The sequence below is a fragment of the Danio rerio genome, chromosome 16, assembly GCF_052040795.2.
Source record: "Danio rerio strain M-AB ecotype USA chromosome 16, GRCz13ab, whole genome shotgun sequence".
Taxonomy (NCBI): Eukaryota; Metazoa; Chordata; class Actinopteri; order Cypriniformes; family Danionidae; genus Danio; species Danio rerio.
Window position 1 is genome coordinate 12,570,463 of NC_141036.1, and position 27,859 is coordinate 12,598,321.

Below are 27,859 nucleotides of genomic sequence, written 5' to 3' on the forward strand. Positions count from 1 at the left end.
CCTGATTAAAAATCAGATTTTCTGTTATTTATATTTTCATTCATTTTGTATTTACAATACTATTGTTTTGTAACCATCTGACGAGGTAATTATGAAGCCTTGAAGTAAATGGTCGAAAGGTGTCTCCTTGAGTTCAATTCAGTTACATTTTATACTAAGTTTTCAAATGTTCTACTGCTTAAAAATATGTGTTAATTTTCAAATTTCTTGGGGTTTGTTTGTGTTTATTTAAAGAATATAGATAATAGAAAACAGACCACTTGTAATTTATTTCGGTATTCCATTCATAACTTATTACATTGTTAAAAAAAAAAAAAACAATACTTCTGAATTGGATACTTTGATACAATTTAAATGTGACTGAATGAGTAAGCTACTTATGCATGCATACAGATACTGGGGCGATTCTTCTTCCTCTGGAGAATGTGGCATCATGGTTGGAGAGAAATCGGCAGAGCGGAGCTGGCAGCCAGCGTCCTGCAGACTGAACTTACAGTACATCTGTCAGAAGATGTAGACCACACCAATCCACACCATCATTCAGCACATACTCAAGATTAAATCAGAAATGAGACATTTTTTTTTAAGTGTACATAACTGGTGCAAAAAGCTTTTTAGATATTTATGTGCTTTATTTGCATTAATGTTGCACTCATTTCTAACCACACTCATCATTTACACAAAGCTTGTTATTTGCACTAAATGTGTCTAATGTTCACACAGTAATGAATTGCACGTACATTCTGTTTGATATGTTTTTGTTTGTATTTCTTAATTAAACTTCCACCTTTATATTTACCAGTGATGGTGCACACCTATATATTTGCATAATATACAACACTAAGATAATTCAGAATAACTTAACAGAAACCCTTTAATACTAGGAGTCTCAAAACTCTTAAATGTTACTGAACCCTGACCGCTTTTTAGAGAAACTTGAAATTTGGGCAATCCACACATTCTTCCTTTTCACACTCTATACTCCTGCGAATGAGACTCCAATACTGTTTTGATTTCTTCGATTTTTCTTTGTTGCTCTCAGTAATGCTTTGCTCTCCATCACTCTTAGAAGGTTTCTCCTCTTTGGGTACTTCTACATCTTTTGAGAATGCATCGACGTAGCGTTTCAACTTCTGGGCCATTAAGTCATTGCGATCCTCCACTCTGGAATCAAAAGATATAGTGAATTAGTTAAACGCTGCAAGTTTAAGCTCATCATTTGAAATGAATGCTTGTGTACACATTCCTGAGTAATAATCAAGAATTTTTAGCTGACAGACCAAGGCTGCAGCAGGCACTACGATAGCACCTAAACATTTCACTAGGTATAAAAGTAATGCTAGGTAACTTCCAGCATGTGTGCCAGGCACTATCACAGGCACAGGCACAGGCAATATCACTATTGAAATTAGTCGGTTTTGAATTGGATTCTCATGCGGTATGATTTGGGCTGACAGTATGACAGCAGCTGTAGAGAAGTGGTCCAAATCCATGCTTTTTTTTCATACAATATAGCTTAAAGCCACCATTTCACTGCATACGACAAGCAACAGACTAGAAGTCATTCTTTTTCAATGGAGAGTAGAGTAGTCTGGGAACTGCGTGGAGTTCCGATCATCTCCGTATGTGGAAAATTCAGATCTGATTTGAGCTGCGGATCTGTTAAGCCTTCTTTCCACAGCACATGACAAACAACAAGCGACAGACCAGAAGTCATTCATTTTAAATGGAGAGTAGTCCAGGAGCTGCATGGAGTTCCGATCATCTCTGTATGTGGAAAATTTGGATCCGATTTGAGCTGCGGATACATTAAAATATGATGTATGTGTTGTCCAACCATGTCTGTGCACACGAGGTAAGAAATATTAGTTTCGTTATTTTTTTTAATCAGAAAAAAAGTCTATATTAAAAAAAAAAAACATTTCTATTCATAAATGAATAGTAATAAAAAAATATATTTTTTTAATGTTATCTTCACAATTTTTAGCGGTCTATAGCCCCTTTTACACATACAGACCTTTCTGGAAAATTACCGGCAATTTTCCGGAAAGGTTGTATGTGTGAACAGGTCTTTTTTGAAAATACCAGTAAATTCGTTCTGGCTATTTTACGGAAAGAGTTGTAACATTACCGGTAATTTGCCGGAATGCTGCGCTGTGTGAATGCAGAAGGAAGATTGCCGGAAAGAGCGCGTGCACGTCTAGAACGTGCTGAACAGTCAGCCAATCAGAACAGCCAATCAGAACAGTCAGACGCATTTACGTCCGCCCGGTTTATTAGAATAAAAGCCTTTGAATATTTTCCCAGACGCATTTATCTGCTAGAAGTTAGTCAGATAACGTTTATATGTTCTTCTTAATGCCAACTGTGTAAATAATCATCGATAAGATGCTTATGATAAGCCGTTGTTTGTTTACCTTCAAGCTTTGCGTGTGCCTGTGAAACAGCCGTGAACGCCAGCACAAGCACATATTATGAACATCTCGACATGCAAAAGTGATCCTCCATATGTTTTCATTGAAGTTGTTCACAGTACTGATCATCCACAGAGTTTGTAATGTAGTCAAATGTTTACAAATACAAGCCGTTTAAGGCTCATTTGTGGTGAAAGATGTCAGAATTTACCAGTATTTTGGAATGGATGTGTGAACGGTCTTTTTTGGAAAAATTCCGTAACGTCCTCGCCTGTGTGAACAGCGTTTTTTTGAATATACCGGTAAAGTCGTTCCGGAAATTTAAAGGTATCACTGTGTGAAAGGGGCTTATGAGTTTCTAGTATTAATTCATTCAACCATGGTGAACGCACACAGAATAAAGGCTGATTTATACTTCTGCGTCATGCGTATGCTATGCATCTGCACCCTTCGCTGACGCCCATCGCTGACGCGCACCAAAAAATGTAACGTGTACGCGTAGCGCAAGCTCTGTGATCGGTCGGCTTGGTAGTGTTGATGAGTGTGGGCGGAGGTAAGAGCCATGCGAGCGTAATGCAGTGGGTGTTTACAAGTGTGGAGTCCCGTGAATGAGCTCCGGATGGAGACTGCTGTTTTGTGTTTACCTTATGATTAAAGTTGTTGCATGTCCGTCAGTTCCCGCCTCAAAATGAGCGAATATGAGCCACTTGTACAATAAGGAAGCGTTCAGGAAAAAACAAAACACCAGCAAAGGAACTCGAAACAGAGAAACATAAATACCTACTGCTAGCTAGCATTTCGGAAGTGTTATTGCAGAGCAGCAGAAACAGCGCGCAGAAGTATAAATGCACAGCTACGTGCAAGGCTTGCACCGTGGGTCACGCCGATCACTTAGTATAAACCAGGCTTAAAGGCTCTTGCTTTTGCACTTCTTTATTTCCGAGACTGCGAAAAGCTTCTCTCCTATGGTGTGCGACAAAAACGAAGACTGCCAAAATGGGGCGTATTCTGAAAGTTGTGTCTAAATGTTGTGTGCCGTGGAAAGGCGACTTTAAAATATTAATATTAAAATAAAAAAATAAAAAACTGCGACTAGACCGTGTGTGACCGGTCAACCAGATGTGATGTATTTCAGTGTTGTTCAAGCAGATCCATGCGTGCTAGGTGAGAAATAGTAGGGTTTTTTTAATTAAAAATAGGTTTATATTAAAAAAACATTTATAATCAAATGAGTAATAAAAAATATTTTTTATATTGTCTCCACATTCCCTTCAAAAGTTTTAGCTGTCTATGAGTTTCTAGTATTCATTATTAGTATTCAGTATTCATTTATTTCGGACAGACAGAATCCAGCTTCTCTCCCATGGTGCACAACAAAACTGAAAATGCTGTGCGACAGCCACAAGGGGGCGTATTCCGGGTATACTTCTAATACCACATTTAGTCATCTTTTGCTTTAAATGCTTAAGCTCTTTTTAGTATTTATAAATTAGCAAAACTTGTTCTTTAATTGAAGCCAATGGTAACATTGTCACTGTTCTTTTAAATGTAAAATTAATTTGAAATGTACTTTTTATAATTGTGATTGTGATCTTACCGAAGATACCAGCGCTCTCCAAGCCCAAACATCAGACCACAGACACCCAATCTTGGCCACAGGCACTGTGGCAACTTTCGTTCAAGCATCAGAGTAGTGGCCACCACCTATGAAAAGAGAAACCAACTGTAACCTCTTCCTTCTTCCAGCATAGTTGCTCTGTGACTGAAGTAGCTAAAGTACTGACCTGCGTCCTCCAGAGCTCGTCACGTTCTTGAGTTACTCTCCACTGAGTGTCACTCATCATGGCGACCAGGAGATTAAACAGGAGGACGTTAGAGATCAAGCTGAAGCAGACGTGGGTCCAATACACCACTGGATGGGTGAACAGTGTGTGGTCCACTGGCAAATCAATCTGACCGACGCTCACCTCAAACTGAGAGAAGAGGGTGATGGGAAAGGAGCGGTACTGCGGAAGTGCTAAGGGTTCCTGAGTCATGTAGAAAATCCACAAGGCTGCACAGGAAAACAAGTAAGTTATTTATGTTACAGATTCAGAAGCTTACAGTGCTGGGTAGTATGATTATATATAATTCATATTTGAAAATTCAAAAAAACACCTGGCAGTTTTGGTTAAATTAAAACAAAGCCTGATGTGATTGAACATTGGCACCTAAACCTCGATGTGCACTATACAGACAGACCACTGAAAAATGGGTTTTGGTGCACTTCCTAAAAAAGTCTGGTATGGTTCTAAAATATAAATGCAACATAAGCCAAAGACATCTGAAGATGTGACCTTTAAAAAGGACTGAATGATCAAGTATAACCACTTTTTTTCTTCGTGAGCCCCAGTCAGATCACACAATTACAGCTTACTACGATGACTGAGAACTTATCTCCTTGCAGCAGATCCTTGTCGGGCTGCACAATACATAAAAACGATCAATATATTGCAATGCATATTGCACTGGTTTGAAATAATTGAGTGATTTAATTCAAATGTATCTATCTCAGTCTGCCACTAGCACACCCTTTGAAAGATTTTTCAGCACATAAGACGATGTAGTGCATCTCTGAAACCAAGCAGAGTGGACATGCTGGTTTTATTGTTTACAGTTGACAGCTCTGCTCTTTTCTTTAGCAGAGTGTCCAAGAGATATGGCTAAAGATCACATGAAACAACCACAAGGTCAATCATCAACCTCTGACCAAGGGTATCCTGATGCCATGTGCACTTATGGACACACTTGTGCCCTAGCATGTTGTTTGTTATGGACAAACTGTGAGTAGCACAGAAGACCCCCAGTAGAAGAGTCAGAGCATTTTCCAGAAACTCTCCCAAGGACTTCAAGAAGCCCAGGTACTCTGCACTGTTGTTTTGCCCATTAGCACAAACAACAGTGAGAGACCTATATCCTGACCTGAAGGCACAGGGAGGTGACCCTCTTGTTCAATGGGAAAAATTCCAAAATATGCTGGATAAACCCTGGGTTTCCTCCGGGTGTTCTGGTTTCCCCCACAGTCGAAAGACATGCGGTATAGGGGAATGGGATGAATTTAACTGGCTGTAGTGTATGAGAATGTGAGAATATGGGTGTTTTCCAGTAATAGGTTGTGGCTGGAAGGGCATCCTCTGTGTAAAACATATGCTGGAATATTTGGCGGTTCTTTTTGCTGTGGTGAAGGAAAGTCAATAAATGGTGGATAAGCTCACCACCTTTCACTGTGGGCAAACCCAGAGTAGAATTGAGTCCAACCCTTCTCAAAAAGTTTAGTTACAGAGCCCAACTGTGCATAGAGGTGAGCCTTACTATCTCTAGCCCATACCATTCAACCTCCCACACAAGCTTAGGGTCCTTCCACTCAGTAAGTTGATATTCCTTGTCCCAAGAGCGGGTTTCTGTGTCCAAGGATCAGGTTGTCATGGCCCTAGCCTTCAACCACCCTCAGTTCCACAATGCACTGGTCTACAGGAGGGAAGTCCCATGTCAAAAGTTTTTGAACCACACAGTCTGTCCTATCACCTAGGAGTATTTTGTTTTTGGAGACCCTATTAAGTGCATTTAGCCCCTAACGACATAGCTTCTCGGATCATTTAGGCACTCAAACCACTCCACCATGATAAGGCTTTGGTGATGGGCTGTTGGATGAATTGAGCCCCCTAATAATAACTCCTGCAGCCTCTAAAGTGGATGGGTCCTTAAGCCTGGTTTATACTTCTGTGTCAAGTGACCGGCGTGACCCACGGCGCATGCAACGCGCGTAGCTGTGCATTTATACTTCTGCGCGCTGTCTCTGTTGGTCTGCATTAACACTTCCGAAACGCTAGTTGGCATTAAGGTGTAAATGTTCCTCTGTGTCGAGTTTCTTCGCTGCTGTTTTGCTTTTCCTGAACACTTCCTGGATGTACAAGTGGCTCAAACTCGCTCATTTTGAGGCAGGAACTGGCAGACGTGCAGCAGCTTTAACTATGAGGTAAACACAGAACAAAACTTTCCATCCAGAGCTCCTTCACGGGACTCCACACTTGTAAACAATCACTCGCGCCATTCGCGCGGCTCTCGGTCCCTCCCAGACTCGTCAACGCTACCAAGCCGACCAATCACAGAGCTTGTGCTATGCGTCGTTGCGACGTGTAGTTACATTTTTTGAGAGGTGCACGTCAGTGACGCCGACGGCCACGGCGAAGGGTTATGCGTCAACGCCGTACCATACGCGTGCGCTTGACGCAGAAGTATAAATCAGCCTTTAGAATCATCCTAACTTTTTTTAGATGGCCATATTACCCTGCAGCTCAAAGATTGGTTACTCACCGAAGCTAAGCAGGGCTGAGCCTGGTCAGTACCTGGATGTGAGACCACATGGGAAAGCTAGGTTGCAGTTGGAAGTGGTGTTATTGAGGACAGCAGGGGTCGCTCAACCTGCAGTCTGTGTGAGTCCTAATGCCCCAGTAAAAGTGAAGGGGACACTACACTGTCAGTGTGTGCCGTCTTTCAGATGAGACATTAAATCGAGGTCCTGACTCTCTGTGGTCTTTCAAAATCCCATGGCACTTCTCGTAAAGAGTAGGGGTGTAACCCCGGTGTCCTGGCCAAATTCCCTCCATTGGCCCTTACTCATCATGGCCTCCCAATCATCCTCATCCACCAAATTGGCTTTTCACTGTCTCTCCACTCCAACAATAACTGGTGTGTGGTGAGCACACTGGCGCCGTTGTCCTGTGGCTGCCTTCGCATCATATAAGTAGATGCTGCACACTGGTGGTGGTGTGGAGAGACCCCCCTCATGATTGTGAAGCGCTTTGGGTGTATGGTCATACACAATAAATGCGCCACAGATATGCACACATCACAGCATGTACCTTTTGAAAAGACTTTGACAGAGAGAAGGATGTGCTCTCAAAATCAAAAGTGGACAACGGTCACTCACACTTTGTTACATAAATAATAAATCTTTAAAAAACAAATTTTTTTAATTAATTAATTTTTTGTTAAAGTTAATTGCTAAGAGTGGGGAGCGGTGATACACAGGATAACTAAGCAATGTTAGTTTACCCAAAAAACAAAAATTATTGATATTATTTGCTCACCCTCATGTTCTTTTAAACCCCTGAGACCTGTTCATCTTCACAACATAAATTAAGATATTTTAGATGAAATTCAGGAGCTGTCTGTCTCTGATTAAACAGCATTGTCAAAATATTTTGACTTTAGTCGTTTAACTATGATCATACAAAGCTCCAAGAACACTTTTGTGTCAATTTTTTTCCCTTTAATTACCCCAGGTCAGGGTACAGGCAATATGACGCTGGTGTGTGGTGCTGCTGACTCTAATGGCACATATGTCAAATTGCCCATAGTAAGTGTCAACCCAATCTGACATGCAATAAAATATTTTTTTTGGTACACAAAATCAGAGCTTTGTATTATTACCACTGAACCACTGAAGTGACGTGGAATGTTTTTACAATAGCTGCGTCCCAAATGGCACACTATACACTATGCACTCATGCACTATGTACTTATGCACTTACACACTCAACAGGGTAGTATATGTATGTAGTGTCGTCCCAAATGGCACACTAATGTTTTTTTACTAAGCGGAAATTCAAACCGTTTCCCTGATGACATTTGACGGTTGCCAAATCATTGAAGTAAACGGCCGAATTATCAAATAATACCTGCCGTGAGTGTTGCCGCATTCACCATCGGGAGGCGCTATAATCACTCTCGTAGAAGAATTTTGCTTTCACCATCCAAAATAAATTAAGTTATTCAACATGTGCGTCCGATAGCTCCGCCCCTTCCGCTACGTAAGCAAACCTGCGGTCGTTGAGTGCGTGAAGTGTCCATCATTACACACTTCATTTTACTGGCTGAATGAGTGCATCATCCGGGTAATTAAAGTGCACTTATTATTTTTAGAGTTTTCAGTGTGAACACACTACTTATACTATTTATACTACAAAATGGCGAAGAATAGTGCATAAGTATGCGATTTGGGACGCAGCGTTTTTGTTACTTTTTTGGACTTTAAAGGTGTTGGGACTATTGCAGTCTATGGAGGATCAGAGAGGCCTCAGAGTTATTTTACAATATCTTAATTTGTGTTTTAAAGATGAGCAAAGGTCTCATGGGGTTGGAACAACACAAGGATAAATAATATCATAATTTTCTTTTTTGGGTGAATTAACCCTTTAATGTCTCTGTGCTGTGAATAAAGCTGTTGATCAATCAGCATAAAGAAACAAAATCGACTTTGTTGGCAATTTTGGCAAGCAATTTAGAATCAGAAACTAACTACAACTTTTTATTAATCTACCCAGCACTTCACATGAATACAGTGTAAATGTATTTGAACTAACCAGCAGAAGATCCAATGAGGAAGATGATGGACAACCACATGAACTTTGTTATATCTCCAAATATTGACTGCAAAACAACATCCATATTTAAAAAAAAATGCATATTATATTTATGGTTGATCTTCAAACCAGAGAATCACCCCACCTTCTGTATCACAATGACGTAGGGTCCCAGCATCTCGAAACCCCGGGCAAAGTACACAAGACTGAACCAGCCAAGAATCAGAGAAAAAGCCATCGGAATCAATTCTCCTTGTATTCCAGTGACTCGCAGCCCACACAAAAGCAAAACCAGCAAAGCGTAGCTGATCCTGAAATGAAATGAGAGTTTGAGTGAATGCATGCAGTCAAACTGATTGAATTAGATAGATAGATAGATAGATAGATAGATAGATAGATAGATAGATAGATAGATAGATAGATAGATAGATAGATAGATAGATAGATAGATAGATAGACTTTATTTCACTTGCAGCAAAAACAAGTACAATGCACTTATTGTGTTTATATTGTATTGCAAAACACTTGTGGTGCTACTAAGGTGGAATAGGTTTGAGGGTATGGATAAGTGGGGTAAGGTGTAAGGGGGTGGATTAGTCTTGCATAGCAAAACCTCAGACTAATGGCTAAAGGTCAGGGAACTTTGGCCGATTTGAAGGGTCAAGGAACCCCACGATGCTATTTGACGAGTTAACCAGCCTATCACCATTCAGTTTGTGCTGCGTCATGTTTAGAGGTGCTGAAATGTGCACTGAATACCAGCCCGGCAGTGCATACAATAGGGGTGACCAACCTTATTCCTGGAGATCTATCTTCCTGCAGATTTCAGTTTAACCCACATTAAACACACCTGCCTGTAATTACCAAGTGCTGTTCAGGTCCTAATTAATTGGTTCAGGTGTGTTTGATTCAGGCTGGAGCTAAACTCTGCAGGAAGGTAGATCTCCAGAAACAGGGCTGAGCACCCCTGGCAGGCAGCTAGCTCTCTGCAACTCTCACATGGTCGCCCACTGAAGCTAAACAGGGCTGTGCCCAATCAGTACCTGGATGGGAGACCACATGGGAAAGCTAGGATGCTTCCGGAAGTGGTGTTAGTGAGGCCAGCAGGGGGCGCCCAACCTGCAGTCTGTGTGGGTCTTAATGCCGGTGAGGGATGGCATTAGGGGACGGGGACTCTATACGGCTCAGTGAGCGACGTCTTTCAGATGAGATGTTAAACCGAGTCTCTATGGTCATTAAGAATCCCAGCATGTCCATCGAAAAATAGTAGGGGTTTAACCATTATGGCCTCCTAACCCTGCCCATATCATAACAGGCTTCATCACTCTGTCTCCTCTCCACTAATCAGCTGGTGTGTGGTGTGCGGTCTGGCGCAAAATGGCTACCATCGTGTCATCCAGTTGCACACTGGTGGTGGATGAGGAGATGTGTATAAATGTAAGGAATTATTATTATTAATTATTATTACAACAACGACGCATCAATATGCTTAATGACCATTCAGCAAAACATAAAGGAAATCAGTAGGACGCGTATGTAGACACCGACTGAAATAAACATCGCAGCTTGTTCCCAGACAAACTGATTGAAATTGCTAAACACTTGACTTGAACTATTTTCAAGATAAATAAATCTGCTAAAATTTTCAGAAACGTTTGCCGTATGCATCAGACGTTTAGCCACAGGTCCGTGGGCAGTGCTTGGTGGGTTAATACTTATTATTGTAATTATAGAAATTAATTACATTTGTAATTTTATACAGATCATTTAAAAAATTTGAGTACAATGTAAACATTTATGTGCATAATAAGTGCATTTACCAGACATTTTTCTACAACACTTAGCCTATAACAAAAACTTACAAAGTGACATGGAAGAGGCCACCAAGAGCAGTCTGGCCAAAAAAGCGTTTAACCCCCACTGCCAAAATACCGGGAATCTGAACATGACAAAATACATACAAGTATGAGTGTTTTTCTACAATGGCAATACATTCGATGCATGTTATCTACATCTTTCCTACGTCCCATGATGCTTTGTGTGGATTATGGGAGTAAATTCCATTAAGATGTTTTGACTTCCATTAAAATGTTGTATTTAAAAACTTAGAGTGAGGGGTTAGAGTTAGAGTTCATCCATCCAATATTAAAAAGCAACTTATAAGACTTATTATTCTGGCCTAATGGTTAGATAGTCAGTAAACCGAAGGTTGCAGGTTTTAGGTGGGGGGTAGTGTACAACCAGTGCCAGGGTTCCCGCTCTAAGCCAAATATCAAATTCCCTGACTTGAACTTAGGCATGGGACGGTAAGCAATTTCAAGGTATACATTGGTTTGGAAAAGTCAAGGTTTAAAAAATGCCATTTTTTTTGTTCTATCATTCCTACAGTATATGTAAGATTTTTTAAACATTTTTTATTTATTAATTTATTTTTAGCTTTTTTAGCACAACAGTATCTCCAGCAGAAAAGATATCCAAAGACGTCGGTTTAAATTGTGAATAAATCTGTGTTTTTGAAACTAACGAAGGCAGCAGAAGTCAATGATTCATTTGAATTGTTCATACTGACAAGTTTATTGTTCTAAAATATTTGAGATGTTTCTCAAAATAAACATTATTGTTCAAAAAGTTTTTGTTTTTTACTCAGACATTTAAAATATATAATCTATTAGAGCAGTGATCACAATACTGTGAAACCCTGATTTTTTATCTAAGGTTATCATACCGTTAGAATCATATACCGGCCCATGCCTACTTGCCCTGACTATTGAATTTGGAAAAACAGGCTGCTGTTGTGCTTTTTAAAAAGGTTTAAGCAGGAATAACATTTTGCAAGACTTCAATAGCCACTGTGACTGTGTAATGTTTCACCTCAGATTTTGTAAAAGTTCTACTTTTTAAAACCAGTCTTTTGGAAAGTGCTCACTTTCAAGCCAACAGTAAAAATATTGGTTTGTATTAACTGAATGTTGAGTTAAATATGGAGGATTTTTGTACATTAAATTTAACTTACATGAGGTTGTAAATAAAAAAAAAAGCAGGGTATAGAATTGACAAACAAAATCCTTGATATTCCATGACTTAGAAAAAAAAATTCCCTGACATTAAATGTCTGGAACTAACCTTTTTAAATGGCACAATATTCCAGATTTTCCATGAACCTTACAGTGCTTTCTTCCACCCTCAATTCACCTCAGATTCATCAATCATAGGTGAGAGCCTTAAGCAAGGCACTGGACCTCTAACTATTCCGTGGTGTGTGTGTGTGTGTGCTCATTATGGATAGGTGTAATACAAATCAGGTAAATTCTGTGTATGTGTCAGCATACTTTTGTTCATCATTTCACTTCATGAATAAACTCAAAAATGCACTAAGTACATGGATTAAAGTAGCACAAACTTATTATTTTAAATGATTTGTTACAGTTATTTTGAATAGAATTTCTCCAATTTACTAGTGCAATTCATACTTTAAAACAGAGTCATAACATGCAAAAAAGTGGATGGCATAATGGTTCTAAAGCCAGAGCGAGATGTGTGGGAACATTTAGCTGACCTCTATCAGCAGTATAATGATGGCTCCAATGAGACTGATTATCTCTCCAATTAGACGCAGTTGATCTGTATATGACTGATAGCTTTCCTAAACACAAAGAGAGGGGTCAGATACTCGCAGACACAAGTGCACACTAATTTAATAATAAACAGTAACGTTTCACACCTTGAAGGTTTTTTTTATTTTTATGGTGTGGTCGTTGCTTGCTTTGGTGTAATTCTCTGGAATGCCCTTCAGAGGGCGGTTTATACAACACACAGTGAATATGCTAATGTACACCAGGTAGATCACCATCAGTGACCTGTAAACACAACAACAGGGCAACATCATCAGTTCTGCTGAAATGATAAACAGGCTGCTGTAAATGTGATAAAATCAGGAAACAATGCTGAATATGTGGAAAAGCTCGAAGCTACTAAACATGTGAGCTGAGGAAAAACAGGTACAACAATGACAACTTGTTTCTGATTTCAAGGGAATGCATAAACGCAGACACAAGTAATTTTGTGTTTAAAAGAAATCTCACAGACGTCTACACATAGACATCTTGGGTGAAGCAAGGCTACATTTTGGCTGTAGGTCAAAATCTAATAGAGAGATTAGACCAGGGATGGGCAAACTTGATCCTCGAGGGCCGGTGTTCCTGCAGAGTTTTGTTCCAACACTAGTCAAACACACCTGAACAAACCAATCAATTTCTTCAAAGATCACTTGAACTCTATGGAGGTCTGTTTGAATAGGGTTGGAGCTAAACTATGCAGGCCACTAGCCCTCCAGGATCAAGTTTGCCCACACCTGGATTAGACAGTGCATTTGTAGTCATTCATTCCTGACTATTTGATGACTAGTTCATTTTAGACAATTGTTCAATATGGACGTTTATTAAATTTTGTTTCTATTAGATGTCTTTTAAACACAAATGGCTTACTGTGACCTGATTAAAATGTGTGCTTTACTGCAGTTTAAGTTGAGTTTAATAGAGATAAATGTTATTTTCAGTGCTGGGTAAAGATTAATTGCAATTAATGTTATCCAAAATGTATATTTTTTGACATATATGTGTGTGCTATGCATGCTATGTTTATTTATTTGGTATATATAAACACACACATGCTTGCATGTATTTAAAAAAAATATGTATTTATATTTAGATATAAAATATATGTAAATGAAACAAATTATATCAAAATTCAAATATTTATGTGACAAAAAATTGTTTTTATGTATGTGTGTGTATTACATATAGAAAATAAATGTATAAAACACACACACACACACACACACACACACACACACACACACACACACACACACACACACACATATATATATATTATGTTTAAAACCACTTTTTTTATTTTGATGCGATTAATCTTTGCCCACCACTAGTTATTTTTCAAAGTGAAAAATAAACTGATTGACCTGAAAACAGACAAATCACTTTACATTTGTACATGTTTATCTGGTGTATGATTTAGGAATTTATAAAGTAAAGACATTAAAATAATATATATTGCTGAGTAATGGTATTTTATTAAAAATATCCCACATTAGTAAAGTATATTATTGAAAATATTCATATGTTCAAAGATTCTCATTTAATCTAAAACTGAAAATATCTGTAGGTTAGATAATTTTTAATAAAATGTTATTTATAAAAAAGTTAAAAAAAAAAAAAAATATATATATATATATTTTTTTTTAAATAATAGCTAAATGAAATGCTGTGTTTTATAGTATGCATTAGTACCTGAAGTAATGTTTTCCATACAGATTCCACTTGAGCGTGATGAGCTGTCGGACTGGAGTCAACTCAAGAATTCTTCTGGCCTGAGACAAACAAATCACATACAGTACTTTCTTAAAGGGTTAGTTCACTCAAAATCCCAATTCTGTTATTGTTTACTCATGGTCTAATTTCTTTGTTCTGCAGAACACAAAAAAAGATATTTGGAAGAATGTCAATACCAAACTGATTTGTTTGATACTAAACAACTACAGTTGAAGTCATAATTATTAGCCCCCCCCCCCCCCTTAATTTTTTTTCCTTTTAAAATATTTCCCAATTGATGTTTAACAGACTAAGAAAATTTGCACAGTATGTCTAAAATTTTGATTTTTTTCCTGGAGAAAGTCTTATTTGTTTTATTTCGGCTAAAATAAAAGCAGTTATTCATTTTTTAAGCACCATTTTAAGAACAAAATTATTAGCCCATATAAGCTAACATTTTTTTTGATAGTCTACAGAACAAACAATCTTCATACAATAACTTGCCTAATTACCCTAACCTGCCTAGTTAACACAATTAACCAAGCCTTTAAATGTCACTTTAAGCTGTATAGAAGTGTCTTAAAAAATATCTAGTCAAATATTATTTACCGTCATCATGGCAAAGGTAAAATAAATCAGGTATTGGAAATGAGTTATTAAAACTATTATGCTTAGAAATGTGTTGAAGAAATCTTTCCGTTAAATAGAAATTGGCGAAAAAAATAAACAGGGGGGCTAATAATTCAGAAAAGCGTAATAAGAACAATGCTTAGTGGCTTAATGCATTACAAGTGTTTTTAAAAGTCTAAACACTTTGTTGATATAGTGTACCACCAAGCACATGTGGTCAGAACACAAATGAGTCGCAGGTAATGAAGTCTTAAGCATTTCTCCCAAAGACAAGTCTGTGTAAGCAAAATGCTAGCAGGCGTCTGTAGCTCCGCTTACACTCGGTCTCTTTGCCCTTGTTTGGTATCCCCCCAGTCGGTGCGATGACGTGCGAACAAAATGACAATGGTTGGCCTCGCCTATTGTAGCTTCTTTTGCTTTCTTCAGAAAACTATGGGTGACGTCACGGATACTACGTCCATATCTTTTACAGTCTATGTGACAAACCTCTTTTTTGTGACTGGTGGCAATAATCTCAAGCACTGAGTGTTCATCGACCCTGGAGTCTATCTCTGTCAGGTCATAAAGGTAGGAGGATACTGGTCCCAGACTCCACTGAACAACCTTTCTGCGGTTGACCAAGTGCTGGAAGACCTGTGCATCAATACACAAAATATAACTGTTGCAGTATTGTGACCAATAAGAGGCATATTCTTGGAAGAAATCCATTTAAAAATCTCTCTCTCACCACAACATTGCCATCCCTTGCAGCGAGTTTGAAGGGTGTAAGGCCTTTGTAGTTTGGGACCATGTCTAGAGGAAGAGCAGAGTCCTGTTCTGCATCTTGAGCCAGCAAGAAGTCAAATATCTGACATGCAGTTGTTTTATTGGGCTGCAAAACCAACAGGTGCAGGATGGTGTTGCCTGTTTGTGAGTGAAAAAGAGTCACAACCACATATGCAGATATTTATCTCACATTGGGAGTAAGATAACTAATATTTATGGAAGCAGGGTCATTTTTCTTACCCCGGGAATCTTGAGCCCGAATATTAGCCCCAGCTTTTATCAGCATGGACATGATGTCTTTATTACCCACACAGGCTGCAAATGCCAGGATGTGTTCACCTAAACACACAAAATGTATTCATTTCCATGAGAAACTGAAACTCTCCTGAAAGGTGTGTGAAATATATCGTCTATGATAATATCGTAATTTAGCAATATCACACAACAAAGAGTAAAGTTTTGTTAAAGCACATGTGCAGTCATTTGCTTGACTTTTAAATTAAGTGTTAGAATTTTCAACTTGCTGCCACTGACTGGAAGCTTTAGTGTTATGTTTAGTGGTGTAATGGATCACAAATCTCACCGTTACGATGACATTATGGTTTTTTTAGTCATGGATCGGGCCATTTTTCGAGTCAGCCAAAAAGGAGTGAAGACAAATGTAATTTGCTTTTCATTTATTACAAACAGTACTGCAAGACACTTTTCGTTTTTAACAAACAGAACTTAAAGGGGACTGTTACCACGCCAGGCCCTCCCATCACACGGTGGCCAGGCCGGCCCATCCGCTACACCACTGGATTCATTGCTAGATGGATCATTTTTGAAGAATTATTCTGTGGTATATTTTTAAAGCCACCTATTGGTTAAATAATGTAATTGCTGCCTACAACTTCCATTTTTGAGCATCAAGTTAAATGCATATGACAGTGATTGTAATCTTTACCATAAACATCAGTGGTTTTATCCAAACTATTAAGCCAGTACTTCTGTGTCATTTAACTGTTTTTAACTTCATAACTAACTCAAAAAACTAAAGTCTGCATCATTTTCTCGATCTTTGCGTGTTTCAAACACAGATTTGAATGGAGCAATTTGAAGGATTAATAAACATATGCAAATCACCAGCAGTTATAATTTGTTGCGTGGGTGTTAAGATCCCGATCTTTTAATGTTTAATTGTGCAGCTTATACATGCAAGCTAAACAAGTAGTGAGAGAAAACCCCTTTAATAACCTGAGAAACCCACCACATCCTGAATAACCTACCATAACTTCTTTCATCATTATTATATTTTAAAGGAAAGCCTAAATGCTTTCATGTGATTTGAATGATGTCAGAGGTGATCTCTTTGCGATCGATACAAATTAAGTAAAGTAAAAAAAAAATAGTTGGGTTGTGATCCATTTGAATCACAGATAAATCCTGATCGGTTACACCCCTAATAATGTTTAGATATTCATTAAAAGACTAAAACCCAGACAAAATATTGTTTGAATAAAATAATTACAATACAAAATTTAATATAATAATTACAATACAAAAGAGAACATAATATTTATACTTTATCATATTAAATAGACACATTATAATAAAAGCGGCTTCCGGGTCCAAGCGCTCTATTCAACTGAATGGGGAGACTCATGAAATGGTAACAATAAACGTTTACAAAGCGTTTTAAGGCTTTCGAAAATCACGATCGCAATATATATGTCCATGCCTAATATCCGATGGCCAGAAAGTGATTCATTTTTTATAAATTGTAAAAAATTTGGTATTTGTTATGCAGCAAGCCCAGAAATTGTTGTGTACACTATGACTTTATATAAAATTAACTTTAATGTGTGATAGGAATAAAATGTGATGTTAAACGAATGATTTCTCCACGCAAATGAGTGGCGGCTTGGACCCGGAAACAGTATACATAAGTCACAAACACGTCACCACTTAGCAAGCGGATAAAATGTTTACATTTAAAAAAAACAAACACACTTCATAATAAGTGTTAAGTACTATTTAATAAATTGCATTACATTTTAAATATGTTACCCTTTAAAGTCATTTCTTGGCCCTTTGTACTAAAACATACTGATGTTACTCTGTTTTCTAAGTGTATTTTGCAGCTGTGCACAGAGAGTGTAAAACAGTGTTCTGCATTTTATTTGTTTATGATAACCACAGTCTATCCATCTTCTGATAGCTACTTCCAGCAGGATAACGCACCATGTCATAAAGCGCGAATCATCTCAGACAGGTTTTGTTGAACATGACAATGAGTTCACAGTACTCAAATGGCCTCCACAGTCACCAAATGTGGTGGAAATGGAGATTCGCATCATGGATGTGCACCTGACTAATCTTAAGCAACTCTGTGATGCTATCACGTCAATATGGACCAAAATCCCTGAGGAATATTTCCAGTACCTTTTTGAATCTCTGCCATGAAGGATTAAGGCAGTTCTGAAGGCAAAATAGGGTCCAACCCGGTACTAATAAGGTTTACCTAATAAAGTGGCCGGTGAGTGTATATAATATTTTATTGGAGTCAGTATGTAATTTATTTCCTGACATATTTTGTTTCTTACTTAGCAAATATATTTTTCTCCTCTTTCCAATTATAAGCTATCACTTAATTTTTAACAGTCATTAAAAGCAAATAATACGCAAATGTCCCCTCCAAACATTTAGGCCAATACCAGGGCCGGAGTGGGGACTCCTTTTCAGCCCTGGAGTTTCAAGCCTCATACCGGCCCACCTCAGTTCATGACTGACTAACTTATAAAATAAGGTCATTTCCAATTCAGTTTCTAATTACACTATCACGTCTTTTTTTAAAAGAAAACAGCTGCTTTATAACTTAAAATGTTAAACTACCCTAACAGTATTATATGTCTTAACAATAAAAATAAATAAATAAATAATCATATTCAAACGAGGATCAATCCCGGATCGGCAGCATCATACTCTATCGTGCTATCCACTGGACCACAAGAGCTGTTTAATAAAGAGTGACTCATCTGAGTTATATCATCATGAACCTGCAGGCTGGTTTTATATATATATATATATATATATATATATATATATATATATATATATATATATAAAGAAAAATTGAATAAAATAATGAATAAGAAGACTGTGGTCAAGTAAATAAATAAATTAATTTAAAAAGTGTGACAGCTGAGAGCAACAGATTCTGGAGCTAGGGACACCGGCCCTCGCGGCCAAAAAACGGACCGGCCCACCGGGAATTCTCCCGGTCCTCCTGATTAGCCAATCCGGGCCTGGCCAATACTGTATAATGTCCTTCTGCATGTAATTACAGTTCAGTAAATCTACACTGCTGACCTTACAAACTCCACTTAACCCACCTTTAAATCCACCAATTCCAGTAAACCACTGGTTGCTAAACGTAACAGTATCCCACTTCAACAACATTTTGCAATACAACATGACCACAATATGGACATTATACCTAACAATTCTTCTTTATTCCATGCATGTACCATATAGTAGCTAACAGAGTGTGACCATACGAACAATAGCTAAAAATGATTACCACAATAGAAGCATATGTCTCACCATAGTAAAACAGGCCTTCTCTTCTTTTGCGGAAGTACATGCCTGTGACTCTGGGTGTCGTCACATCAGCTCCTCTTTTTATCATCTCCCAGATTAAGTTAGGATTCTGATTAATCACAGCGATGTGAAGGGCTGTTAAACCTGTCAATCAGAGCACACTTGCTTAAGATTTTACAGTGTGAACAGTCATATTTATTTGTTTGAGGAAGTGTCTGTTTCTAATAATGACCATGGTAGAGTTCAGATGTCATGGGCTCGTTGATGAGCTCCGGGGCTCCATTCATTAAAGCCACCGCTGCTTCAAAGTTATCATTCATCACAGCAACATGCAGAGCTGTCTCTCCAAGCTCACCTGCAACAAACACACACAATGTCAGAGACACATTTACAATCTGTATTTATCATTCAGTGCATTGTTAGATATTAAGACATTAAAGCAACGTTCTGTCATGAAACCGCCATGAAACGAAGGCTGTAAGTCCTATCCAGTTTGCTTCTAACCATATTGTTAAATAAGGCGCAGGTGAGCAGCCAATGGGCTTGCTTCTCAATATTTAAATATCTTGTATTATTTGGAATAGCAATCTACAGTACGTTTTTGGGATAGCTGTCTGAAAATTAAGTTAAGATAAGTGAAGATAATCCCTAAATTTAATCCTTTTGCTGATCTGCTCACTGTTTTAAGTAAGCACTCATACATTTCAATTCAGGCTCCATGATTACAAGTTTCAGCCTGATCTCACGAGGAAACGTAAGTATTTTACGTTTTGTCAGTTTGGTGGCTAAATCGTACAAATTCGTACAAGTACTGTCGTACGAAAATGTCCGATTTTAAAAAGGAGGCGTGGCACCTAACCCCACCCCTAATCCCAACCGTCATTGGGTGACGAGCAAATTGTACTAAATTGCACAAATTAAATTGTACGCATTCACTAAAATTAGCCACTAAAGCAAAAAGCCACGAATTGCCATGAGATTGCGTTGCAAGTTTCATGTGTTTAAACATTAACATCAGTTTTTTAAAAGCATGTTCGGAGACAACAGATGAACTGTTTTGTAATGTCATACCCGGCTGCTTAAACATTTGGTCAGCCAATTCAAGGAATCAAATTGGTTTAATTAGTTCATTTAGTTACGTTAATATGTCTGGCTAAGTCCAGCTGCACGTTGCATTAGTGACAAATAACACATTGTATTTCAAATATATGCCATTTTAAAAGATTTGCTGCTTGGGCTAAACCTTTGCGCAAGGTCACATAAGTGACTAGCGCTAATACTACATAGTCAAAGAGCTTAGAATGACCAAGAGGCGACACTCAATAGAATGTTCCATTGCAAAAGCAGTGCCCAGCAACAGCCCCGAATTCCACCATTTTGGAGTGAAAGTGATTGGCTGTTCATTGGATCTTATTGCTTTCGCGATGGCAAGCAGCTGCTTTGTTTTTGATGTGTTTATTTAAAAAGTGCATTAAAGCTGAGATACAACCTGAAAGACGACAATACAACACTTACTATGACAATCATCAGCACTTTCAATAGTTTATTTTACAGACTTACAATATGCTGCTGTTCTATTGGAGTTTTCATTCCAAAATGGTCGCTGCGCCCTCTAGTGGCTGTTTCATAAATTGCACTAGAGTGTCACCTTTTGGTGATTCTATGCTCTTTGACATAACCTAGTACACTAGTGTAAAGTCTGCCTGTAAAGTAGCCCAGGCACACATAGTAATTTAAGCTGCTTATCCACTATCATGCTTGACCGTTGTAAATGTTACTAATTGTTCTCAGCCTGGAATTCTAGGCATGTTAAAACAACCGTGCTGAACTGGTAGGACACATGCACATTATGTCGCCACTCTGTTGCCTGGCTGCCTTCCAGTGTATCTATATATGGTGTGGAATATATACTGTTGAAGTCATAATCATTCAGTTTAACAAATGTTTCAATACATTCGTTCATTCTCCTTCACCTTAGTCCCTTATTTATAAGGGGTCACTACAGCAGAATGAACCACTAACTATTCCGACATATGAGCAGCAGATGCCTTTCCAGCCAAAACCCAGTACTGAAAAACACCCACACTCTCACATTCACACACACACACACTCACACACCATGGTTAATTTAGTTTATTAATTCACCTAAAGCGCATGTCTTTGGACTCGGGAGAAACTGGATCACCCAGAGGAAACCCACATGCGCACTCCACACAGAAATGGCACAGCAGGGACTTGAACCAGCAACCTCCATGCTGCGAGGTGACAGTGCTAATCACTGAGCCACTATGCTGCCCTTTTCAACACATTTTTAGGAATAATACTTTTAATGACTAATTTTATAACAACTGATTCCTTTTATGTTTGCCATAACAGTACTTAATATTTCAATAGATATGTTTTAAGATACTAGTATTCAGCTTAAAGTGCAATTTTAAGGCGTAACTGGGTTAATTAATTTAACTTAAATTTTACATTAATTAGGCAAAGCATTTTATAACAGTGGTTTGTTCTAGCCAATTGAAAAAAATATTGCTTAAGGGGGCTAATAATATTGACATTGAATTTGTTTAAAAAAAATAAAAACTGCTTTTATTCTAGACTTTTTCCAAAAGATAAGAGATTACAGAATATAATGGGGAAATGTCTTACTCTGCTTTACATAATTTGAGAAATATTTGAAAAAGAAGGAAAAATTTACAGAAGGGCCGAAAGTTTGAAGGTTACTCAAGTCCCTACTGCTAACCCTTATTGCAAGGTAGCCCAGGCACACATGGTACACTAGTGTTAATCATGTCTGCAAAGAAGTACAGGCACAAATAGTTTAATACATTAGTGTAAAGCCATTCTGCAAGGTAGCCCAGACAGACATACAGTTGAAGTTTTTTCCTTTATATATATATATATCCCAAATGATGTTTAACAGAGCAAGGAAATTTTCACAGTATGTCTGATAATATTTTTAACAATAAAAATAAGTCTTATTAATAAGTCTAATTTTTTAAACACCGTTTTAAGGGTCAAAATTATTAGCCCCTTTTAGCTATATTTTTTTGATAGTCTACAGAACAAACCATCGTTATACAACAACTTGCCTATTTACCATAACCTGCCTAGTTAACCTAGTTAACCAAGTCAAGCCTTTAAATGTCACTTTAAGCTGCTAAGTGTCTTGATAGATATCTAATTAAATATTATTTACTGTCATTTTGGCAAAGATAAAATAAATCAGTTATTAGAGATGAGTTATTAAAACTGTTATCTTTAAAAATGTGCTGAAAAATTCTTCTCTCTGTAAAACAGAAATTGGTGGTGGTGGTGGGGGGGTCTAATAATTCAGGGGGGCTAATAACTCTGACTTCAACTGTATATACTGAAACATGCACACCATAGCTCTGAAAAAATATAAATCTCTCAAAGAGCTGTCATGCCAAAATTTCTGTCAGTGTGCTGTGGAAATGTTTGGATTGATTATAAGTTTGGATTGATTATGAGCACTGCAAAAAAGTTTAATGAAATCTGGTGCAACATGCACAGACGTGTAAAAACATATGATGCCATGAATTGACACTCTGAAGTCATTTTCACATTTCACTTTGATCATAACAGCCGTAATCATTTATATCAACAGTGTAAGGACATTTTCCTGTCCTGTAAATAATGGCAAAAAGTGCTATTTACCTCTCTCAAAGATATCAGTAGATGAACAGTCAAGCAGTTTCTTTATGCAGGCTGCATTATTCTCCTTAGTGGCGGAAAACAGTGGGATGTCGTTTACTCTGCAGAACAAACAGAGAAATTACTACAGCTGAAATCAGGACATGCTTTACCTTAAATACTGTTTGCAATGAAATGTGGAGCTATTTACATTTTATAAACATTTTGTCTTTGCAACTTCTTTACAATGTTCTGCAGTCAATTAAGAAACAACTTAAAGTTGTCATATATTAACAGCTGTTTTATTGTGATGTTCACACACACTCTTTTCCATTTTGAGATACATAAAATAAATGCTTATATATCAAATAAATTCTGAAAGACATAATCTCTACTGTCGTTAGCTATGTTTTTATCCAAACATGCTAAATTAGATTTAATACACAAAATTGGATTATCAAATTTGCATAAAACATTTGCAAATAAAGCACATTTTCATTCAAAGAGTCAAAAATCAAAAAGAAGTATGCAGCAGTATGAGAAACCATTGTGGAGATTTTTTTATTATTATGAATTACTTGCACCTCAAAAGATAATGACGAAACACAGTGAACGTTTTTTGGCTTTTGAGAGCACAGTTGCTCAACCACAGTTTTGGAAGGTAATAATATCAAACCACTTTGATGACAGACTTTGTCTGAGGGATTTTGGAATGACCAAACAACATTTCAGATGTTTGTTCATTAATGTCATCCAATTACACTATATGTTTAATCAAAATCACATTACTTTTTTGATGAGCATGTTGAAATTCGCTTATTCATTTTCCTTCGGCTTAGTCTTTAATTAATCAGAGGTTGCCACAGCAGAATGAATCGACAACTATTCCAGCATATGTTTTACACAGTGGATGCTCTTCCAGCTGCAACCCAGTACTTGGAAACACCCGTACACACTCATTCACACACACACACACACACTCATACACTATGGACAATTTAGTTTATCCAATTCACCTATAGTGCCTGTGGGGGAAACCCATGCCAACACAGAAAGAACATGCAAACTCCACACAGAAAAGCCAACTGGCCAACCAGGACTTGAACCAGTGACCTTCTTGCTGTAAGGTGACAGTGCTAACCACTGAGCTGCTGTGCCGTTCCCGCATGCTGAAATCTATTCAGATGTGTTTTCATCGAATGAGCATTGTGTTCAAATGCACATGACAATAGTTGGACGGAAACCATAAACTTTTATCAGTCGACACGATGACAGTAAATCACAGAACTTCATTACTGCTGTTTTCTCACCTCTTTCATTTTTATTGTGTATTTATTTAATTAATGAGAGAAAAATCTAAATCACATATTCAATCTAATAAGAACAATCAATGCAAATGTATTTTCTAATCATTGTACTAATAAGAGACAGTTCTTTACCTTTTGGTCTGCATTAGGAAGGTCTCATCCAACATTTCATTCCATCCCTTTTTATGCTGAAGGCGGAACCGCATTTGTCTCCACCAGTGGTTTATTTCACCAGATATGGCGGGTGGCATGATTTCAGGAGGACACCGAGACCAACAAGACTGACTAGAAAATCTAAACAATATTAAAATTACCACATAGGCAAAGCAGATTCCCTGCTAGTCCACTCTTTCTCTCTCAAAATTACTTGAATATAGTAATTTATCATTTAAAACTCATACACTGTAAAACCCAATAGGTTAAAGGGCCATGACACCCCCCACTTTCGGTTAAAGTCTACTTCAGAATTTTTTCAAAAGATGCATGATTAATGGGCGTGGAGCTCCACGAGCATAGGGCAGGAGTGGGCGTGGCCAGCAGGGGAGAAGGGGAGCGAACAACTGTTGATGTCAGTTAGCTCACAAATTGAGACAAACCGTGAGGAGACGCATGAGTTTTACAAAGGTAAAATGCAAAGAAATAAACAGTAATTTAATGCCCTGCTACATTTGTTATTCGTAATTTCATATACAGACAACCACAATTTATATAATTATAAAGATAATCGTGTTCATATAAACACTATAAATGAGGACTTCTCCCTCAATCCCTGGGTCTGAATCATAGATCTAAATGCAGACTCAGATTAAGGCAAACACAGCAGTACAGCGATGTGTCTGAATGTGAATGAACTTCTGATACAAGACAACATCCGCCATTCTCCAATTCTTGTGCTGCTCTCCCGACAAAAATGCTTGCAGCACACACACAGCTTTACTGTATGATCGGCCCTGACAGGATCGCGGGGGAAAACATGCAACAAACCCCGTGGATCATGGAAACAAACACATACGAGCCTTCATAAACGGCTACTTCGTGCCGTGGGTCCGTGTCTCACAGCTTGAGCTTGGCACTGGTCTGCGTCTGCCTTGCCTTCGGAAAGCACGTGCTGTCATGCTCTCATGAATAATTAAGCAGCCGGCTCTTCTTATAGGATAAGGAAACTCTGCTTTTAATAATAATGAGAAACCGACGCGTCATCATTGCACTTGCGGTACTGCGCTACGTCGCCGATTTTGATCCCTCGCCAAAAATAATTTTAAACCCGGAAGCTGAAATTAGCTGACAAAAGCTCAAAATTATCCAGTTTTCCCCACAATTAAAGCTGACAGGTGCTAACATTGTCCTAACTGATGCTCAACACATACACATCTGTTAATATATAAAAAAAAGTTCTCCAGGGTGTCCTGAACCTTTAAGGTAACTCAAGCCATTTGAGGAAACAGATAAACCATTTAAGTTCAAAAACTAATCATAATGAGTACTGTGAACCTAATCCATTTGAGTAAATGAAGCAATCTGAGCACAGTAAAACCCAATAAATAAAGAGAACTCAAATCAACTGAATACTGTAAAACCCAATAAGTTCAGGCAACTCAAACCGTTTGAGGAAACCGATTGCAACAAAAAAAATTGATAAAAAAAAACTAATCTGTATGAGTACAGTGTACTTACTCCGTTTAAGTTAAAGTAATGAAGTATTTAATTAGCCCATTACCTTCAACACTGAGTTCAAAACTCTTTTTCCAAATGAGTAGAATTAACTTTCAGTCAATTTTGAGTTAACTACACTTATTTCATTTAATAAAGTTGACTGCTGGGTTTTACAGTGTAGTAACAGATCTATTTCATGACTACGAGAGTCTCATTTCTTGTTTTTGTACATTCGATGTATTACATATGTTTGGTGGGTGTAATCCAATCCATACACGATGAATCAAAACATTTGATATTCTATATATTGTGTAAAATATTAATATATATCACTACTACACTCTCAGAAAAAAAGGTACACAGTAGTACAAATAATATTCCTTAAGGGCCAGTTTTGTACCTTCGTAAAAGGTGTACCTTATATGGTACAGAAAAGGCCTCTTATGATACTGTTCTGTACCTTTTATGGTACAGTTGAAATGAAGGTACATAATTGCTCTCATAAAAAGATACACTTTAAGAAATAAAGGAGCGGTCACTGGGGCAGGACAAACGGTACATATTTGTACCTGAAGCGCCCATAATTGTACTTCAGAGGTACTTTTTAGGTACATTTGTGTACTAATGCACCTTTTAGGTACCACTGTGGACTCTTTGGATACTAATATGTATCTTTTAAAAAGGTACTGCCCCAGTGACAGCACCTGTACCTTTACTTCTGAGAATGTACAGAAGTGTTGGACAACTTCTTCTTTGTTACAATATCTAAATAAGTATTACTGAAAAGGAAAAGTGATTTATGAATAATTTTTCATATTAAAACAAAAATCATCATTTTAAAGCATATGTTTAAGGAAACTCATAAACAATATTATTAAGTTCTTTAATGCAATAATACAAAACAACTGGTAAAACATTTGTATGTTTGATGAAGGTACAATATCTGCAGGTTTTAAAAAAACAAAGGTACATTTTGGTTTTCCATGGTACAAATCATGATCTTAAAGGTACAAACTGCAATGGTACAAATTTGTTTCTTTGTCTTAAGGTACAATTCTGTCCCATAAAAAGTACTGCCCCAGTGACAAGGGTTTATACCTTCTTTGGTACATTATTACCATTTTTTTCTGAGAGTGTACAAATAATGTTGTTTTACAAAACTCAGACTACAATAAAATAAATTCATATGTTACCACAATCTTAAAACAAACAAACAAACAAACAAACAAACAAACAAACAAACTGGTGAAATACCAAAAAACATCTCAACAAATTAGCTATTCGCCATAATTAGCAATTTTCTGTTATTTTAAAGTTGTCAGATTGAAAGCGATATTCACCTACCTTGCAAAAATCCTAAATACGTAGTCCCAATGTAATTTTAGTAACTGATGAATAGCATGTTTGTTTGTCTGTTGGAGGACAACAGAAGGTAAGGAGTCTGACATCAGTATTTATACTTTTAGCTGATTCAAGAAAGGAGGGAGGAGGACGTCACTCACAGGTGGACAGAGTAAGATACCAGGAATTTAGGAGCCCAGCGAGTGTGGATCAGGACAGATTGGGACATTATAAATGGAATTATCAATATCCAAAAATATCAACAGAAGTTCTGATGGTTTTGTAATGGTTTAAAGGGTTACAATAGAAATTATATGGGTTTAAATGGAAGCTGTGGGTCTCTGCTGGTAATTTTTGCTTTCTATTGGTGGCATGTTATAACAAAAAATCCCAGCTGAATACTGTATGTCATGAAAACCCTATTGAAACGATTCAAATGAACTGGTTTTAGTTCAATTTCTATGGATTTAATTGCATTTGTAATGTGTTTCTATTTTTTTTTTATTTCCAGTAGTTTTTCTGTGTGGTTGAAATGAATGAAATGAAATAATGTATGCTTTTGACCATAAACTAAAGCATTACATTTTATAAATCTGTTATTCAAGATCACTGTCTTTGATAAATCCTTGCCCAACATCTTTACCACTTCCTGCGTAGGTTACCTGAAACAAAAAACATTTCAGTCAACACTTTTATAAATAAGATAAGTCAGATAAGCATTTAGCAGACCTGTCGCAAAGCAGCTGACAGATACCAGGATGTTCCAGATGATCCAAAAC

General features: G+C 37.5%; 2 protein-coding genes across 5 annotated transcripts in view; one reads left to right on the forward strand and one right to left on the reverse strand.

The window, feature by feature from the left end:
• si:dkey-26c10.5 overlaps nt 1-798 on the forward strand; it is a 13,504-nt gene extending 12,706 nt beyond the window's left edge. For both annotated transcript variants that reach the window (NM_001326572.1, NM_001326573.1), the window contains 1 exon segment: nt 394-798. In NM_001326572.1, coding sequence (NP_001313501.1) covers nt 394-517 — 124 coding nt within the window. In that variant the 3' untranslated portion in view covers nt 518-798.
• trpv6 (transient receptor potential cation channel, subfamily V, member 6) lies at nt 612-27,166 on the reverse strand. Of its 3 annotated transcripts, none has more exons than XM_087284823.1 (17): nt 27,084-27,166; nt 24,219-24,367; nt 22,804-22,901; nt 19,355-19,477; nt 19,126-19,266; nt 15,781-15,879; nt 15,503-15,678; nt 15,262-15,408; nt 14,125-14,204; nt 12,540-12,675; nt 12,375-12,461; nt 10,681-10,757; nt 8,964-9,129; nt 8,819-8,885; nt 4,199-4,467; nt 4,012-4,118; nt 612-1,164 (listed from the first exon to the last, which is right to left on the reverse strand). In XM_087284823.1, the coding sequence occupies exons 2-17, from the start codon at nt 24,335-24,337 to the stop codon at nt 927-929; spliced, it is 2,130 nt and encodes a 709-aa protein (XP_087140949.1). In that variant the 5' UTR covers nt 24,338-24,367; nt 27,084-27,166; the 3' UTR covers nt 612-926.
• Nucleotides 27,167-27,859: the final 693 nt, after the last annotated feature.